The sequence below is a fragment of the Xiphias gladius genome, chromosome 17 (assembly GCF_016859285.1).
Source record: "Xiphias gladius isolate SHS-SW01 ecotype Sanya breed wild chromosome 17, ASM1685928v1, whole genome shotgun sequence".
In the NCBI taxonomy this organism is placed as follows: Eukaryota; Metazoa; Chordata; class Actinopteri; order Istiophoriformes; family Xiphiidae; genus Xiphias; species Xiphias gladius.
In genome coordinates this window covers 6,752,167-6,769,642 of record NC_053416.1, presented here as the reverse complement: position 1 = coordinate 6,769,642, position 17,476 = coordinate 6,752,167, and the positions used below count along the sequence as shown (strand labels likewise).

At 42.5% G+C, this 17,476-nt stretch overlaps 1 protein-coding gene and 1 long non-coding RNA gene across 3 annotated transcripts; one reads left to right on the top strand and one right to left on the bottom strand.

Annotated features, from left to right (window-relative positions):
- The first annotated feature begins 727 nt into the window (after positions 1-727).
- On the top strand, positions 728-16,271 carry bckdk (branched chain ketoacid dehydrogenase kinase). Of its 2 annotated transcripts, none has more exons than XM_040150023.1 (11): positions 728-1,116; positions 3,718-3,786; positions 3,887-3,997; positions 6,407-6,454; positions 7,403-7,522; positions 8,094-8,192; positions 8,789-8,862; positions 9,761-9,889; positions 12,218-12,307; positions 12,530-12,685; positions 14,121-16,271. In XM_040150023.1, exons 1-11 carry the CDS (start codon positions 871-873, stop codon positions 14,263-14,265), a joined length of 1,287 nt encoding a protein of 428 aa, XP_040005957.1. In that variant the 5' UTR covers positions 728-870; the 3' UTR covers positions 14,266-16,271. The 2 variants fall into 2 exon arrangements, with proteins under 2 accessions (XP_040005957.1, XP_040005958.1); XM_040150024.1 differs by lacking the exon at positions 728-1,116 and adding an exon at positions 2,475-2,579.
- Positions 1,657-2,373, bottom strand: LOC120802329. Its single transcript, XR_005709220.1, has 2 exons — positions 2,262-2,373; positions 1,657-1,966 (listed from the first exon to the last, which is right to left on the bottom strand). It is a non-coding gene; the product is annotated as an uncharacterized LOC120802329 (long non-coding RNA).
- Positions 16,272-17,476: the final 1,205 nt, after the last annotated feature.

Sequence of the window (17,476 nt, the reverse complement as noted above, 5' to 3'; positions counted from 1 at the left end):
GTTTTTTGTTGTTGTTGTTTTGTCTTATTGACTCTGCCTGTATGTGTGTGGTCGCTGCAATCCTGCAGAATGAATTTGGGACTGATCGTGACGCCTCCCTGATGGTGCTGCACGATGGACAAGAATCTAGACATGTCAAATGCCTGAAACTTTTGCACAGAAATTGCAAAAGAAATGCCTCTCTGTTTGTTTGTTTGTTTGTCAGCAGGAATAAGCAAAAATTGAACTGATTTGCACCGAACTTGGTGGAGAGATGGGACATGGGCCAGGGAACAATCCATTAAATTTTGGGCCCTATCCGGATCAATTACTATGAATTTTTTTATTATATTTTTTTTTTTCCTCTGAGGCCTGGTGTAAGTTGCTTAACCCTGACCGTGTTGGAAGTCTGCGCTCAACTGATCGCACTTTCTAGTTTGTAAAGTATTTGGTTGGTGGGACAGGTACACATGCAAGTTTTTTTTAAACATGCGTGCGTACCTGCCAACGTACTGCATCTTACATTGTTCCTCCCCATGTCCCCTTTGGCCACGGGTCGGATAAAAAACCCGGAATTGCTAACCTACAGCTCCGACTGCTCCTCGCAGTACAGTACGGCAGCTGAGAGGGGGGGTTGTTGATGCTGTGTCGCTCCGCCTCTGGCTGACTGATTGGCTCAGCCGTCCTGTCGTCACACCAGCGCTCTACCCCACTGGCCAATGCGTACAAAGCCCCTTCTGTACTCTCTCTCTACTGTATTCAGATCCGTGCCTTTGTGCACCATTGCGACGTGACCCCGATGGCGTCGTAGCAGCCCCGACGCTTAATGCCTGCACGGGGAACGGGGCAGCCCTGTTCACACACACACACACACACACAGCTCGTTTCCAAATGCGTCCTGTACTGGCGGGTATAGCGGTGGAGATGCTGAGCGGTGCCACCTGCAGGGTCAGGCCGAGGCTCGGCAGCCTCTTGCTGGCCCCCGCCACCAAAACAGTACCGCCGATGCCGTGCAAGGAGAGCCACAGATTTCGGTCCACGTCCTCGATGCAGGGATTTTCAGAGTTGGCAAGAGAGCGGTCGAAGACTGTCACGTCATTTTACAACCAGTCTGCCATTGATGTTTCCGCGGAAAAGGTAGGAGTGCGACTTTGGGTCGCTTTACTCCTCTGAAATGGGGGGTCCTCCTGCCGTGGCAACGAGGGGGTAAGCTAGCTGTAGCTTGACAGTAACGTTAGCTGTTAGCACTGTTTGTGCTGCGTTCAGGGACACATAAAATGCGGCAAATAGGAATTTAATCCCTCTCGAATGACCGATCCACGCCAGTTAGCGCTCAAAGCTAACTAAAATTCTGAATTAAGTTACTGCTCAGGTCCGAGACAGTGGGCGAACCTCGACCTCTCTTTTCAGCCATCACCAACAATGAAACACCTGTGAATAACAGGTATTTATTTCCTAATTTCCACTAAACAAAATGGAAGACGTGGCTACATTAAATCAAAGCACAAGTAGCTACTTTTAGATTTATCTTTTTATGACATTTCAGAGTTTAGGATGCCGTCTGTGAACGATTATAATGCATATTTTTAATAATCCAGAGTCGCCGAGCCCCTCACGTTAGCTCTTAACCGCTACTTGACCCATTTGCTGCTGAGGGGCATGAATGCAGCGTCACAGTTTTTCACGAGGGCATAATGTTTATTAAAGGTCGCTAATCTTGGACAAATTAACAGACATAACGTAGAAAAACCCGGAAAACGCAGTGCGTTGTTCCCGCTGATGTTGTGGACGAGTTGTCAATACGGAGAGCTGTCGTTTGGAAGATACCGCAGATGTCTGAAGACTGACCAGTAACAAGGGAGTTGATGGGGTTACGTTTCAGAAGCGGAGGTTGAGTCGGAAGTCGCCGTAACGATGTCGCTGATCCTGCCCATCCTCGAAGTCGGTCCTCGGTGTGCTAGATCCCTTCGCGTTCCTCGTCCACCCTCTAACACAGTGTAAAGCAAACATTCAGTCGGTTGACGATGAAACATAAATGTACCAGCACCCGTTTAAGTATTCATGGAGCTGTGTGGTCAAACAGGGAAACCGCTAATCCCAATAACATGCTCCTTCCTCCTGCTGACTGTGACTTTTTTTTTTTCTTTTTCTCTTTTTTGTACTCAGCTTTGAGCAAAAAAAAAAAAAAAAAAAAATGACACCAGTATTTCTCCCCGGTAAAACGAGGAAGGAACGTGCATCTGCGTTTTAAGGTCAAATACCGAAATAGGTCAAAACCCTACTTCAGCGTTTTCATATGGGCGGGTGGGGGAGGGGGTGTTCGTGGGTGTCCATGGTCCCGAGAGACCGAGTCCTGGCATTGTTCTTGGTGGCCCTTGTGAACTTTTCCCCGGTTCCACAACCAGGTCAGGTGTTCCGCTCGGACTCCGGTTTCTGCACAGAGCCACACTCCCGCCTCCCGGAGGTCGAGCAGAGCTTTCCGCGGGTGTCGCAGCGGGGTAAACACAGCCACGGCCTATAAAATGAACAAGCTGTTTGACGCGGGTGCGTCGCTTAGTATCAGAAACGTGGGTTCGTCCTTGTGCCGACAAGAAGTCCAGGTACAGATTGCGTGTTAATGCAAGGTGTAAACCATTGACAGTAATACCGCTGCTAGCTAAGCTTACCCGAATAAGACTCGCCATTATGGATTTTTATTGGCTGCAGCTATGTTCTCAAGGCTTTCCGTACACGCAGGTTTAATATTTGTCAGCGGCCACATATTCTTGACAGTTTTGAGCAGTTTTTGAGACTTTTCACACTGTCGTCCAATCTATCTCTTGGTAGACAATTTGCGAATGTGATTTTTTTTTTTTTTTTTTTTTTTTTCATGGGCTGTCTTGGAAACATGTTGCCCATCATTGTCTCGTAGGGTGTGACAGTGTTTCGTTGGACCGGTGACCCATGAAACCCGGTCACTGCACCGTGATTCCCTACCCACCGTTTGGTGACACAGGTTTTCACTCCCACAGGGAGTGACCATCAGTGGGTTCCCCTGGCTGAGCCTGGTCAACTCCCTGCAAACAAAAATATCGAGTTATACGACACTTGGTAGCTTTTAAAATATATATATTTGGCTTAGTGGTTTAAATTGTGATAATATACCGAGTTATTTTTCCGTAGAGCCCAGCCATTTCTGGATTTTCAAAGCCAATATAAATATTTAAGAGTTACAAAATCTGAGAATAATACACCGGCTGATGTTAAGTATTTAACATAAACATATAACATAAACATTTTCGATAACAGCCTTTTTGAATTTGTGTATCAAAAAGTCGAGACCAATGTATATACTGTATTTTATTTGGGGTTAGCTCTTGTAAGGCTCGTTGTGTTTAAACAGCATTTAAGAATTTGAGAACTTGGGCTCCTTATGTTAAATTTAAAAAAAGGTTTAACAGACAGACATTCATATTTCTCAAATTAAAGTATCAAAAAAAAAAAGTATCTTTCTGCTGTCGGTACTGAAACTCAGGTATGGTATAAGCATTAGTATTGAAACATTTTAATGCAATACCTAGCCCTAGTCATTTCTGAATGGGTGTTGCAGAGGAAATGCTGAGGTTACAGCTGTCTTTTTTTTTTTTTTTGTGTAATGCACGTGTACAGCAGGAAGTCTTTCTGGGTCCCAGGGTGTTACGTACCCTGCACTGCTGACTGTTGACGTGTACTTGATCGTACCTGTTAATCTCTCTTCAGGCCTCAGTGCGACTGACCTTAGCGACCCTGCTGTATTCCGGGAAGTCTCCTGATGGACACCACATCTTGGTAAATATTTCAGCCACATTGGGAGAACTGCCAAGTGTACCTGTAATGACGAGCTTCACTCACTTGCTTTCCACTATTACCTGTGTGTGCTTGATCTTAGAGCAGTGCCAAGTACCTACACAAGGAGCTGCCTGTACGAATTGCTCATCGCATCAAGGGCTTCCGTAGTTTGCCCTTCATCATCGGTTGCAACCCCACCATTCTGCAAGTGGTAAGAGCACGATTCCGACCCAGCACTAGTCCTGGCTACAGGGTGAAGCTTTTACATGAGGCGAGGGGGCATCGGTCCCGCAGCAGATACTATAATAAGAAAGTGACAACTAGGCCACTGCACAAGAGAGCCTTGACTGAACTTTGGATGAAAGGAGGGAAGTGCTTTCACACAGCGAGTGTTTACTGCCGTGGCCTTTCATTTTTTTTCCAATATGAAGGGGTGGTTGTGGCTCATTAGGTAGAGCCCTAATCACAGGGCTGGCGGCTCGATCCCCAGCTCCTCCAGTCCACATGTTGAAGTGTTCTAGGGCAAGGCGCTGAACCCCAAACTGCTCCTGCTGACCAGGCCAGCCCCGTTCTATGTAGCTCGCTGCCATCGGTGTGTGATATGTGTGGTTGAGTGATAGGCAAATTGTAAAGTATAGAAATGCAGCCATTTAGCATTTACTCAATGTAAACACAATGGCAGCAACAAGGAGAGGGAGGGGGGCTGCTGCTCTTGTGAACTTGCGCTGTTATCCGCTGATTAGAGTGGGCGATATGGATAAAATCTCCAATCACAGTATATGTGATTTTTTTTATACTGTGATTTTGATTTAGATATTGTCCTATATCCCATTCTGGAAAAATTTAAAAATCGTTTATGGATCAAATGATCAGGACATGGATGTGTTGTTTTTGTGTAACAAAGCAAATTGCATATTGCAACAGTCCCGGTTATGATCCTACTTCCAACACATGGGTACTTTGTCCAGACTTCATCCAGTTTGGTCCAATAAATTGCTAATTAATCTGTTAATCATTTACTTTACTTTAAGCTACAGGTACAACCTTTTCTCTTAAGTTGGGGAATGGGACTAAGGAGGGTGGATGTAGTATATGTGGGAGCCCCTAGTTTGCGCCGGCAGCGTTGTTTCTTTCTTCCTGCCCATTAGAAGTACAGACCACCGACATCGCTGCAGACTCAACAGTGTCAGCTCGCTGTCTGAAAGCACTTGTATAGAAGACATTTAATATACAGTATGTACTTGAAGCAGACGTAATGTATTTGGGTTAATGTGACATGACACTTTACGGACAAGCAAAGGCGATGAAGAGCAACGAACCTGAGAGTGTGTATTGCACAGTCCGTTAAGAGTTTAAAGGTTTGTTTAAACAAACGAAAAAATCGAAAAATTGACTCACCTCTAGTGAATGACATGGTGTCTTTGCAGTGGATACACAAAAACCTGATTCACAACGGGCCTGGTACAAGAATTACTCATATGAACAGATTTGCTCTTAACAGGCAATTAGAACTGACCTAAGTGAATTTGTCAGAATCACCCATTTTGTTTTACTTAGAAATTTCTTTTTGAGTGGTCCAGGCCTTTCATGTGAACTAGTGATACTGAAGGACTTCGCCTATTTTTAAAAAAATGCTTTTCTGCCCATAACAATTCCTGTTTTTGACTGTTAGAAGGTCACTCCAATGAAAAACTGTCCACAGTGAGCTCTCCCCAGTGTCAGCACGGCACGCTCCTGGAAAGACACATAGCTGTTGAGTTTTTCAAATGCCATGTCAGACAAACAAAATTCCTTTAAACCCCCTTGTCTGGAAGTGGTGGCACAAGCCTCGCACAGAGAGAGCCCCAGACCTCAGCCAATAAAAGCCACCAGACAATCTGCGCATCTAGAAAAATATGACTCAGAAACAGAAAGCAGTCATCAGTTCTTGTTGCACGCTGACAAAAGCAGTTAAACGATACCAGAGCCTGGATCAGTGCGTGTTGTTTTTTTTGTTTTGTTTTTTCAGTGAGAGTTTCTCCTTTGTCTTAATGTTGGAACAGGGTCCTTTTTTCTCTCTCTCTCTCTCTCTCTCTCTCTCCTTCCAATTATGTCCCTCAATTCCAATTCTCCGCCTCTGCATGTGTCACTGCTGATGAACTTTCACCTAGATTCCTTCCTTTCTGGCATCACGGAGCTCCTCTGTACCGATTGCATAAAGCGTAGCTCCCTCTGAATGCCAACAGTTGTAATGTAGGCCGAGGTGGCTTAACTCACTCTAACGGCTCTTTTATCAAACAGAAAACAATGGATGAAGCAATTTTTTGAGTTACAACTGATACACATCAGGATCATAAAATTCAAGCTTGATCTCGTCCAGTAATTTAAACTCCAATGTAACTTAGGAGCAAAGCTCGTTTTCTGGAGAGAACTTGTTCGGCTTCGTCTGTAACGCAGAGAAATCAATCACATTGACACATCCTGAACAGTTTTGTAATGCAAGCGACATGTGGACTTGTCAGTTGTGCCTATGGGGCCCAGTCAGGGGCCGGTGCGGGTGTTGTGATGATTTCTGGTTGGATGGACGATCACACAGGATCTGTTTAACCAAAGCCTCCACCTCTCCTCTCCTTTCTTACAGCACGAACTCTACATCAGAGCCTACCACATGCTCAGTGACTTTCCCCCGGTGAGTGCCCTACCTACGAAAAACCCATACACATGCAAACAGGGTCATAAGTTAAAGTTCTTCATTTCTCACGGAGAAGCTTTATTCATGAGCATAAACAGCTTTTATCTGAGTGCTAATAAATCCTTGGTTCGGCTAGATCGGCAAAACAGTCCAGCCACTTGCTCAATCATTTTTAACAGGGTGATAAATAACATAATTACTTCCCTAATACGCTGTTCACCGCTACAGAATGGCTGGATGGCCCTGCAGTTGCTGCCTGAAATATGTTGAAGTGACTTATTTTGTCTGAGATCTATAAATTGTTGTCATTTACACTAAAGTATCAATAGAAATAAATAGTTTATTTTTATGGCGTTAGTGGAAAAAAATAAGTGTAGTGGTGTCAATTTGAAATATTTCAAGTTTCGACCGTCAGTTCAGCTGAGACGAGACATTGTCTCTGGTGCGTCGGACGCATCAGAAAACCCTAAGTGCAATAAAAGATTTGAGTTTGACTTCAGATAAAGTGCAATACACACCAATGTACAACCTAGCAATAAAAGTGGTGGAGGCCTGAGAGACTATATATAAAATTTGATCCAAATCTATTTTATTGTGCTTCTCAGAAGTCACTCAAGTTGTAGTTGCAGATTTTAAAAATTATTTAATACTAAGAATTGTAACAATTGTGCCTCTTTTAGCTGACACAAGCTGGCAACTTGTGCAATCCTCTCTCTGTGGATTCAGTAACAGAAAATATGTGCAGTGTGGAAAGTGGGTCAGTCCGCCTCAGTTATGTCTCGGTTAACAGTGACAGTTAACAGGCTAAGGCTCGGCTCTTTATTTAATTCTTTTGTCTTTGTGGAGATCATGACATGCCTAACTAAGATATATGTAATGAAAAAAGGAGAGAGAAAAAAAAAGGTAGAGACAGGGTTGATATAAAGTGTGCTCATTTGTTGACAGATCAAAGATCAGGATGTGGAGGCTCGTTTCTGTAAGCTGGTGCAGCAGCTTCTGGACGACCACAAAGATGTGGTCACCATGCTGGCCCAGGGCTTCAGGGAGTGCCGCAGACACATCCAGGTAGGAACATTCAACTTCACGGTTAAGGAGCCAATGTGGTACTGCAGGACAATGACGCCATGTTGGAAATAATCCCTGGCTGATGATCATGATTCTATGAAAGCCCATAAAAACTCATCCTCTGCACATAATAATGACTGGTTTGCATATGAAAGCTGCTAATCCTAAAAATAAGTATATATTGTAAATGGACTGCACTTACGAAGCGCTTTTCTAGTCTTATTGACCACTCAAAACACTTTACACTACTGCCACATTCAGCCATTCACACAGCGTTCTTTTTTCTATATATACAGCGCTTTGTACACACACACACACACATACACAAACAAACACAAAACGTCGGGGACAATTTTTATGGGGTTCAGTATCTTGCCCAGGGACACTTTGACCTGCGGACTGGAGGATTGAACCACCGACCTTCCGGTTAGTGGACGACACCTCTACCTCCAGTGTAGCCAATATTCCAGTTTTGTCTCATAGCAAATCAGTCTTTATTCGGTCGGTTTTCGTACCACTGTTGGAATTGAATTGGAAGTGAGCTCCTTTTTTTTTTCTTCTTTTTTTTCAGGATGAGACAATCATCCGCAGCTTCCTGGATACAACGCTGTGCTCTCGTCTGGGAATCCGGATGTTGGCCACGCACCATCTCGCCCTCCACGAAGATAATGTACATCTGACTATTTTCTATGAATCAAATGATTTTTACACCTTTGAACTGTGTTGTTTTCCCAGTGCAGGATATATATGGTAAGCCAAGGAGTAAGGTTGTTTGTTTTACAACTATTCGACATTGTTACATGTCCTAGTCAAATATGATGGTAACATTTGGTGGGGGTGACGTGCTTGTCCGACCAAAGCCGTCCCTCTCTCAATACTTTGACTTGCAGCCCCAAGCCCATTTATACATAAATATATCACTTTATTTTTAAGAGAGGCTGTGTGGTTTCCTCACGGGTTTTGGCAAATTTGCTCCAACAGGAGGAAATAGTGCATTTGTTAAGGGCCACTTTGAGTTGAAAGGGAGCATCAGATAAGCTGCCATGTTTGTTTTGGCAGTTTAAATGGCATTTTAATGCACTGCAGCAACTGAATTTTGTGATTAAATAGCAAGATATACAGTGTACAGTCGGAGAAAGAAAAATCAGCAGCGGAGCAACAGTTGCATAAGTTATTTTAAACAAATTTTTAATAGTTAATTTAAAATAACAATAGTTAATTCTCTTGATGGGGTCAAATTTAAAATATTTCTGTTTTCTGTTTCAGCCTGAATTCGTTGGGATCATATGCAGACGTCTCTCTCCCAAAAAGATCATAGAGAAGTGGGTGGACTTTGCCAGGTGAGTGTTAAGCCACTCGGATCTGTTTATTTATCACCTTTTTAGATGACTTTCTGTTTCCGTACGAGCACTCTGTTGACCGAGGGATGTCAGAGTTCGTCAGATAAACCCTGGACGTGGAGCTGTGAATGAGATATTATCTATGATTCTTGTTTACCTTTTGTAATCTTATCAAATGACCTTTTTGGAGTCAGTGACTTTGACTGAGTTCAAAAGAAAGTTCACATAGAAAGTTCCTACTGTGCGCGGAGTGGGAGTCAGTGAAAGGCTTGGAAATAATGCATTTGTCTGTTGTTATTGTTTGGGGCAGTGTCCAGCTGGTGAACACAAAGAAATCAACACCAGTAAAGTATAATTACAATTACAATCCATTTGCATCAACACATCTATGACGTAGCTCAGCACGATAGCAGTGTGGCTCTAGGGGTCACAGTGTTTATCAGTTTTGTTTTGTCCATCACTTTGGTCCTGACTGAAATATCTCAACAAGTAGCGCATAGATTACCATGAAATTTGTAGATTACCATTAAATTTATGCAAATGTCTGGGGAATCACACATTCAAGTCCCCCTTAGGATGAATTGTAAAAACTTTGCTGACCTTTTAACTTTTTTTTATCTGGCCCCATCATCAGGTCATATTTGTAATTTGCGAAGTACCTGGGTATATGACCAGTTACCTGCAAAACCAACGACATTCCCATCAGGCTTAGCTGTACTTTGTTCCTAGCACTGTCATCAGTATGAATTGATCTCTACAGTATGAAGTCATATACACCAAGGCTGGAAGGACAAGACAGAGATTAGATGTCCAAGTACAGGATGTACGTACCTGTAAAATCTATGCGATCCAGAGAAATGGGGATTCCAAACTTTAATGCGTTTCTCTGGTCCACCAGACGTCTCTGTGAGCACCAGTATGGTAACTCGCCCAGGGTGAGGATCAACGGGCACGTAGCAGCTCGCTTCCCCTTCATCCCTCTGCCTCTGGATTACATCCTGCCCGAGCTCCTCAAGAATGCCATGAGGTAACCTTACCCACAATTATTCATCTCCAGCTCGACTGTCTGTTCCTGTTGTTCAAAGAGTAACTTGACACCCCCCTGACCCCCCTTTTCTTTGCTGACCCCCTGTTGTTTAACTGGACCGAACGCACCTCTGAATACAACAAACCTACCGGTGATGCTGGGGATGGTCAGGTAGAGCAGGCTCGAAACTTTCAGCAAGGGACGGCAGCCAAACACTGCTCCTCAGCCCGGTGTTGAGATCTCCAGATTGAAATCGCAGCATATCGCAACATCTCCAAATTCTTTTAAGATTTTGAGATGTAGCGATACAGTCAGATCACAGTTGATACAAACTGACTGTTAAAAATGTAATGCCCAAGCTTTATATTATTCTTACTTTTTAAATAGGTTTTAGTGAAAATTGCAAATAATAAAATCCCTTAAATTAAAAAATAAATCACCTTTTCTCTGCATAAAATTTAACAAAGAATAAAAAAACATCTAGATGAGAATTTTACCATAAAGATTAAGAGTAAAGAGTAACATGCTCAATGTAACATTTTCCATCACTACTGTTTTATTGGGATCTTCAAACACAAGGAATTAAAAATGTCTAAAATGGGAACATTTTTGATCATAAGCACAAGTATAAGCATCTTGTCCCATCATATCAAATGATTAAGATGATGAAAGTATGATTTGTACGTGATGAAACTTGTGAAAGTATGAGGGGAAAAAAAAGAAATATATAAAAATTATATTTAAAAAAGATTAAATAGGCAAACAGAATGAACAAATATTGGAAAAGTGAAATTGTACAGTGCTGCTGACCAGTCCTTGTCCAGCACCCACTTTGGGAACAAATGCTCAAGCACATGTGGGGACTGCACAGCTGAGATCACGGAACATAGTGATCATAAAAGAGAAAGTGGAACAAAAGTAAAACTAAAATAACCTTGGTTGAAATCCATATGAGAGGCAAGGCCAGTGCTGGGATCTGCCTCACACAAAGTCAGGGCAGTCCACTTAAGGCTGTGCTTTGTTGAACTGAGGTGCAAACAAGTACTAATAGTTTAAAGCGAGGCCTTGTTTGGTGAAATTCTGTACGCAGAAGGCTTCACACAATCAAGTATAAACACGTTAATACAAACAGGTGTTTCAATGGCTGCATAGGCGAAATCAACTTAAAAAACATTAAACTATAATGTAGGTTAACATATAATGATCCATTCCAGTTGGACAGAAGTGTTTTGGCTGGAAAAAGACAAAAATACTTTGCTTTTAGATTCTGTTTTCTCAGTTACCACATCAAATACAGCTACTCAGGTTGACAGGCAGTCTGTCAAGCCTATATTAATATAGATTATATAAGCCTCATTCATTGAGATGCATTAACTTTGTCTGTATACCTACCTTGTTTCATTTTCATTTTGGGCCTCAACAGAATTTTTTCATAATTTATGTACATTTTTATCATTTTTCAAATAAATAATTTGTAAAACAAGGTATAATTGTGCTATTTTTGAGTGGCATTCATAAAAACCGGTGCATCCTATCTTTTAACCTTCACTCTTATCAGTAACTCACATGCAAAAAGAAAACTGACCTGCAGGAATCAATAAAATATCTTAATGAGGTTTTGGTCTTCGGTCATTGTGGTCTACTTACAAAACCTCTGGAGGCAATAGTTGACCCTTGAGTCAATATTGTAAAATATAATCTCCATTATAAACATCGGTGTAACAGCAACAAAAGATCTTCTTCTGTCTTCGACTGCTGAGGATGAGCGGCAAAGTTTTCGTTTGGTGTTGTTTCCTGGTTTGAGAGAGCCCTGCCCCGTGATCAGAGCCGGGAGAACAGTTTTTCGGTCGGTCGCTTCCGGCTGTATGTTGGCTACATTCTTGTCATTCCTCGAGGGTACCGGTTTAGGGGAGAGAAAAGCAGAAGGAGCGACCGTTGTTTGCATTCTCTTGCGATTTGAGAATGTAAGTAGTTTAGAGACTGTTGATGACTCTAGCCTCCTCACAGAGGTACAGTCCCTGTCAGCGTACGCGCAGGTCTTTTTGGTTTTGTGAAGACTGAGGACAGAAATAGGACAAAGTTTGGCCAGCCTCGGAAGGACTGCATGACTGACTTCATTGACTTCATATATCAACTGTTACTTCAGATTTGATCGGGCACATTGTCTCTCAGCATGCCTCTGTTTTTGGCACAAAAAACTATAAGCAGTACAATTTTTAAATAAAAACACAACCTGCCAATTTCAAATAAATTTGATTTTCGGATCAGAGCACAATTTTCACACTCAACTGTTTACTCTCCGTGATGTCCATCTATTTGTCTCTTCAGGGCCACCATGGAAAGCCATCTGGACACCCCGTACAATGTGCCGGATGTTGTTGTCACCATTGCCAATAATGACATTGATTTTGTCATCAGGTGAGTGGCTAAGTGTCTGTTCCACTGCGACTGCTTCTATGAGCAACTGCAGCAATATTTGGCGAAGTTTGAATTTCGAAGCCTTGAATGAGCCGAGGATTCAGTCGTTTCTGACAAGCCCAATAAGATTTATGTGTGAGTGGGTTAAATAGAGCAGCGTTGAAGTCAAAGAAAAGGAGATTACAGTGGTCCGAAGATGACATTTTTTATTCTCTGCTTTAGGATTTCAGACCGTGGTGGCGGCATCCCTCACAATATAATAGACAAGGTGATGGACTACCACTTCAGCACGGCTGAGGAGAGTGCACAGGACCCGCGCATGAGCAACCTCTTCAACAGCATTACCAACAGCGGAAACCAGTCCAGCCCTATGCACGGGTAAGAATGTGAAAGCACAGCGTGTCTTTGTCTAGTATTAACCAGAGAAAGTAGAAGAAACTGCACTTAACCCTCTTTGTGCGATCCCTGTATGGAAGTGGTCTTGTCAAAGCGTTGCATTAGATTTTGTGAATACCATTACCTTCTGGTAAAAGTCGTCATGATAAAGCTCTGATCTGTCGCTTTCAAGTCTCTCATTTACTTAGTGTTCCAATATTACTGAACACACAACACAGGTGTTGAAAAATGGAAGGATAAACCTGAAGGAAAGAGCATTAAAAAAAAAAAAATGCTGCTGTATGGAGAATGAGGGCTCGATGAATGGTTTGTTGAGTGTGAAAATGTTATGAATCAATCAATCACCAGATCTCAACCTGATTTAATGCCTATGGGAGGTTTTGGAGGAATGTGTTAGAAAGCATTCTCCACCACCATCATCGAAACACCGGGTGAGACAAATCAGGCGACTGGTGTTCATCCCTCAAGCAGAATTCGGAGAAGACTTGGAGAACCTTTGCCAGTGGGCATTGAAGGTGATCTGCAGGCTTGTCGTGCGACATCACCTTACACTTTCCCAATGTTGGCCTGCTAACGTTGTTTTTCAGCGGTTGTATATCATCCCAGTCCGGGAAATGTCTGGCAGTCATGCCTCACGCCCTTACACTTCCCATTTCAAGTGTCTGGATAAAATCCAGATGTGTGGTTTTTTTTTTTTTTTTTTTTTTTGTGATTTCTGCTTTCATACTTGGCCCACATATATGCGTCTCTGTCAGCCGGGTCGTTGATCTAATGGCCTCGGTCTTGGTTTTCCTGGGCTTCATGCAAATCCGGATCAGACTTCCTCAAAATCAGGGTGTTGGTAATGCAGCTGAGCTGTTGGGTTTCTCTCTGTTTTCCGATGCCTCTTGCTTGCATTTACACTCGGCTGTTTTCTTATCGGATAACTATCCAGTCACCCAAGGCGCGCTGTAAATGTGAGCTTCATTTCCCAGTCCAGGTTACACTTCAAGACCGGATATTTTTTCCTCTTGTGAGACACCTTCTGAAAGGCTCTTTTTTTTGGTGCTGGAAAATGCCATCTCACCGTTAATGGAAGCCACAGTGGGGCGATAAACACATTTTCCGATTTACTCACATTGGTGTTGACGTGTTAAATAGGACGCAGTGAGAGTGGGGAATTGGGTTTATCAAATCAAGGCATCCTTGACGTTATGATGGATCCTATGACCACCCGTACTTACTTCCAGGTGGCATTTCGCAGTACTGCACGGCACTTGTTCACCGCTTCATCTCCACTTTACAGTATATTCATGTTTTGCTGACGCCAGATCGTTTTCAGCCAGGTGTGACTCAGCTGGCTGTGCAGAACAGACGCAGGTCGATTGCTTCGCTGTCACCTTAAACCCGCTGTCTGCGTCTTTTTCTGATCCTGCAGGTTTGGCTTCGGCTTGCCCACGTCTAGGGCCTACGCCGAGTACCTGGGTGGGTCTCTGTCCATACAGTCTATGCAGGGCATTGGCACGGACGTGTACCTGCGTCTGCGCCACATTGACGGCAAAGGAGAGAGCTTCAGAGTGTAAGGCTCCCCACTGGTCGTCCGTGTAGATCCCAAACTAGGAACCGGGCCATGCGGGAGTGCGGAGGGTTATTCCACCGGGAAGGCTGGCATGGACTACAGGACTTTGGTCCACAAAGTGATAGCCTATACAGTATGTGGTCAGAAAGTTCCTAATTTCATCAACCCACTACTTGTCCTTTTTTTTTTTTTTTTGTTTGTCTGTTTGTTTGTTTGTTTTGCCTTAGACTGATTATAAGCTATGTTAGCTGTCAAGTTGATGATTTCAGTTGTTTTGTACCCCGTAGCTCGTCGTCTTTCAGTTTCGAGGGTTGTATGAACTTTTGAATGTTTAGGTTAATGGGACAAACTGTGCATGATAGTGGACATTGAATGAGAGAGGAAGGGGGAGGAAGAAGAGCTTCAGTTTTAAAGAAGTTCCCTTTGAAGTTACTTGTCACATAGCCTCAAAATAGGAACAGACCTTTTGATGGATTAACGTTTTTGAAACGAAACTTCTCAGACACTCCAGCAACCCTGTCAAAATCTCCTCAAAGTGCGCAAAGCTGCTCACATGTTCCATTGAAAATCACTACAATCATAGTTTGGATTAGCAGATCCTACCGGTATGTCATCAGATGTTTGTTTCAAAATCTTAACGTGCACAAGGGAAGATGGCGTATGTCGGCAGTGATACACAGGTTTAACTTCAGTGTCCTCATATTAAAGACGATTTGCTTGCCAGCATGTGCTGTAGACCTCAGCCCTTGACAAACCTTATCGCTATTCTGCAAAACCTCTGGGTTCAGCCGCGGCTGGCAAATGCAGAAGAAACTGCCAAAACACCGAATGCTCATTAACAGATTTCTGTCTTGTTCTTTTTTTGAGAACACGCGACGAGATGAACATCTTTGTTCAGCAGTATATTTGTGGAGCTTTCAGGCAGGGAAGCCAACCGAGATGTTCAGTTGCCTTACTGTGTGACGTTTCAACTGCATGCTGACTTTTACTTTTCTTGTTTTTCTTTTTGTTGCCTTTATCATTTCACACAGATGCACACTATGTCTGTCGGTTTTTTCATTTAGTTTGATGTCAGATGTTTTTGCACAATGAATAGATTTCCTGTTGTAACGCTCAGCATTTGCACCAATCATAGCAGTTTTTGACTTTATTGTATCAACTTTCAGAGTAACAATATACCAGAAGTGTTATCTAATATTGTCTTCTTTTTTTCTGTTTTATCTGACTTTTAGATTTTGTCTGGTAGAGTGTCAGTTATATCTCAAGTTTTTCTGTCTTTTTGAAAGAGGGTTTTATATAAGATCACATTTCAGGACGGGTCAGCGACGGGGTCTCTGCACTGTTATCCAGGGGAGTTCAGATCGGCTAAGGTTGCTAATAATTTTTTAGGTCCATTATCTCCAGTACACAACTTGATTATGTCATTACCTTAAGACAACAATAGGGCAGAAAGGGCCTGCCATTGTAGCCTCCCTCTGGCTTCCTGTCCGACCTCTTTCTCCAAAGATTCCGCCTTTTGCGCTTCTTGGTAGCCTCGACACAACTCATTGTACAAATGGGGATAATGGAACGTAGTTGTTGGACAGTCTCCTCAAAGGCATTCTCGTGGTGTTGCACTTGGCTGCACGCATGAAAAAGTGATGGGCAGCTTGAGAGACCGGGTCAAACCCTGCCTACCGGCACAAACATCCGGCTAGTCTCTAATCCCTGTTGTCAAACGAGATTCTGCCGATGAAAAGGGAGTTTCAGACGCCGCTAGAAGATCTAACATGCGGCTTGTTCGAAGCGTATTGAGTCAGTAGCGCAGCAGCGTGGGTGTGATCCCGCGCCGGCTTCCCCGCCTTCAAACATGGCCATTTGGTTCAAGAAGTGTACAACCGAGTGTGAGTTAGACAAACTCAATCAGTTTGTATTTTGTTTGTCGGCCAATCCTTTCAAAATGGTGGTTAAATTAGAACATTATCTCTGGATATTTTAAACATTAAACAATTTTATTTTTCTGTGATCTCATCTGAAATGTCTCATTATTGTATATTATCTTCCGTACCTCATGGTCTATCCAAGTCGGTTTCATCAGTCATTCCTCTCGGCCTGAAGACAAGCAGATGAGTACCACAAAAAGGTCATTTTATATTGGAAAAGGGGTCGTTTGCCATCACGGATAAAACAAAATGACATTCGATAAATTCAAGTTGTGATCTCACCGAAAAATTATTAGCAGCCCTGACCACTCTGGGTTTCTGGTTCGAGTCATATGAATCAAATGACAGTGCAGAAAAAAACTGAAGCCAAGACATGAGGTTTAGAAATTTGCCCTTTATACAACAGATAGTCACCTCAAGCACTCCTCACATTTTGTTGAACATTCCCCAGTTGGCACCAGCTCGCAAGCAACAGATCGACCTGAATATTTCATTTACACTTCAGTTTCATCTCTTTTTTGGGAGCACATGTTATTATATTAGCTTAGACTGTTATCTTTTTACCTGAGAGGGCATTGGGACTCTTCAGCTCTGAGTAACAAGATGGGAAATCTATGAACTTTGTAAACTATCAGCAGCTACTATTCAGAGATTTTTTTTTTTTTTTTTTATAAACAAATTTTAATTTTTGTCCCTGTGAGAGACTCAACCTTGCCAATTACAGATTATAGTTACAGGTTACAGATATATCATTGGCCTGGAGTTGTGCATTTTATTCTAAAGCTGTATCTTAAAAGCTTTAGAATCACATACTTAATGGGAAAATGGGACTTGTTTGTTTTAGAAAACCCAAGAATAGCGTACGATTTTGAAATGTTTTATATCTTACAAACTGAGTCACAGATCCTCCTGGATTTGCACTTAAAATGTCTCTAGTGCTATTTTTTTTTTTCCCCCCACTAGGTTTAAATACAAATGTTCCTTGAGCTCAAATGAGATTTTAGCTTGGTACACGTTGTGAAAACATGACTGAAACAGTTATTTCGGTTGTAAGATATGAAAACACACTCTGATTTAGTTTGTGAAAAGGCTCATAATTATTTTTGACGTTTTATGAAACAAAAATTTCCCGGTATAATTCACAGTTCACAGAATGACGGAGAGCGGCCCTGATTATCTTGTACCTGTATTCTTGCTGAGGCCATGTATATGAATTCATGTGTTTTATTATGGCTTTGAAGGTCTTGAAGGTGTAGTGTACATATATGTAGTTTATGCATGTGAAGCAGGGGG